Below are 492 nucleotides of genomic sequence, written 5' to 3'. Positions count from 1 at the left end.
GTATTAGTCAAGCAGTGAAAGATTAGATAGGGATTTTTAGTGAATGCATTATTATTGTAGCTTATTTTCAGGTTTGTATTTGCTTATATCCATCTTATTTTCTTTTGAATTTCAGGAAGACAAGAAGCACACTCAAGATAAGGGTCCCAAAACCTGGGCATATGATAATAACTCCAATCAGAGGTAAGATTTATGAATGTACTCACACATGTCTTTTTTTTGTCACATCTGTTATATTTTAGTTCATGCAGATTCAGTCATGTTATAGTAGGCCTAACAGAAATCTTATTATATTTGATAGTGCTGAAAACTAAAATGGCGTTTCATTTTTTCCAGTGCATGGAAGTCATGGTTGGTACCTGTAGGCCTAGCATGTCTTGCATCAATTATCTACCGAATGTATGCCCTGCCACAGTCTAGCTAATGTCAATGTTCATGCCCCTTGATCCATCTGAAGTACATTAGTCATTGTCTCCTTGTTATCCACAGTGG

At 36.0% G+C, this 492-nt stretch overlaps 1 protein-coding gene across 1 annotated transcript in view; it reads left to right on the top strand.

The window, feature by feature from the left end:
- The window catches only part of LOC119594061 (cytochrome b5-like), a gene marked incomplete in the record, with an annotated part of 10879 nt that overhangs the window by 9360 nt on the left and 1027 nt on the right, over positions 1-492 (top strand). Inside the window, 2 exon segments of the mRNA XM_037943101.1 lie at positions 116-183; positions 337-492. Coding sequence (XP_037799029.1) covers positions 116-183; positions 337-424 — 156 coding nt within the window.

This window comes from Penaeus monodon, chromosome 33, assembly GCF_015228065.2.
Source record: "Penaeus monodon isolate SGIC_2016 chromosome 33, NSTDA_Pmon_1, whole genome shotgun sequence".
NCBI lineage: Eukaryota > Metazoa > Arthropoda > Malacostraca > Decapoda > Penaeidae > Penaeus > Penaeus monodon.
Note: the sequence above shows the minus strand (reverse complement) of the source record. Positions and strands in the feature narration are given on the sequence as shown.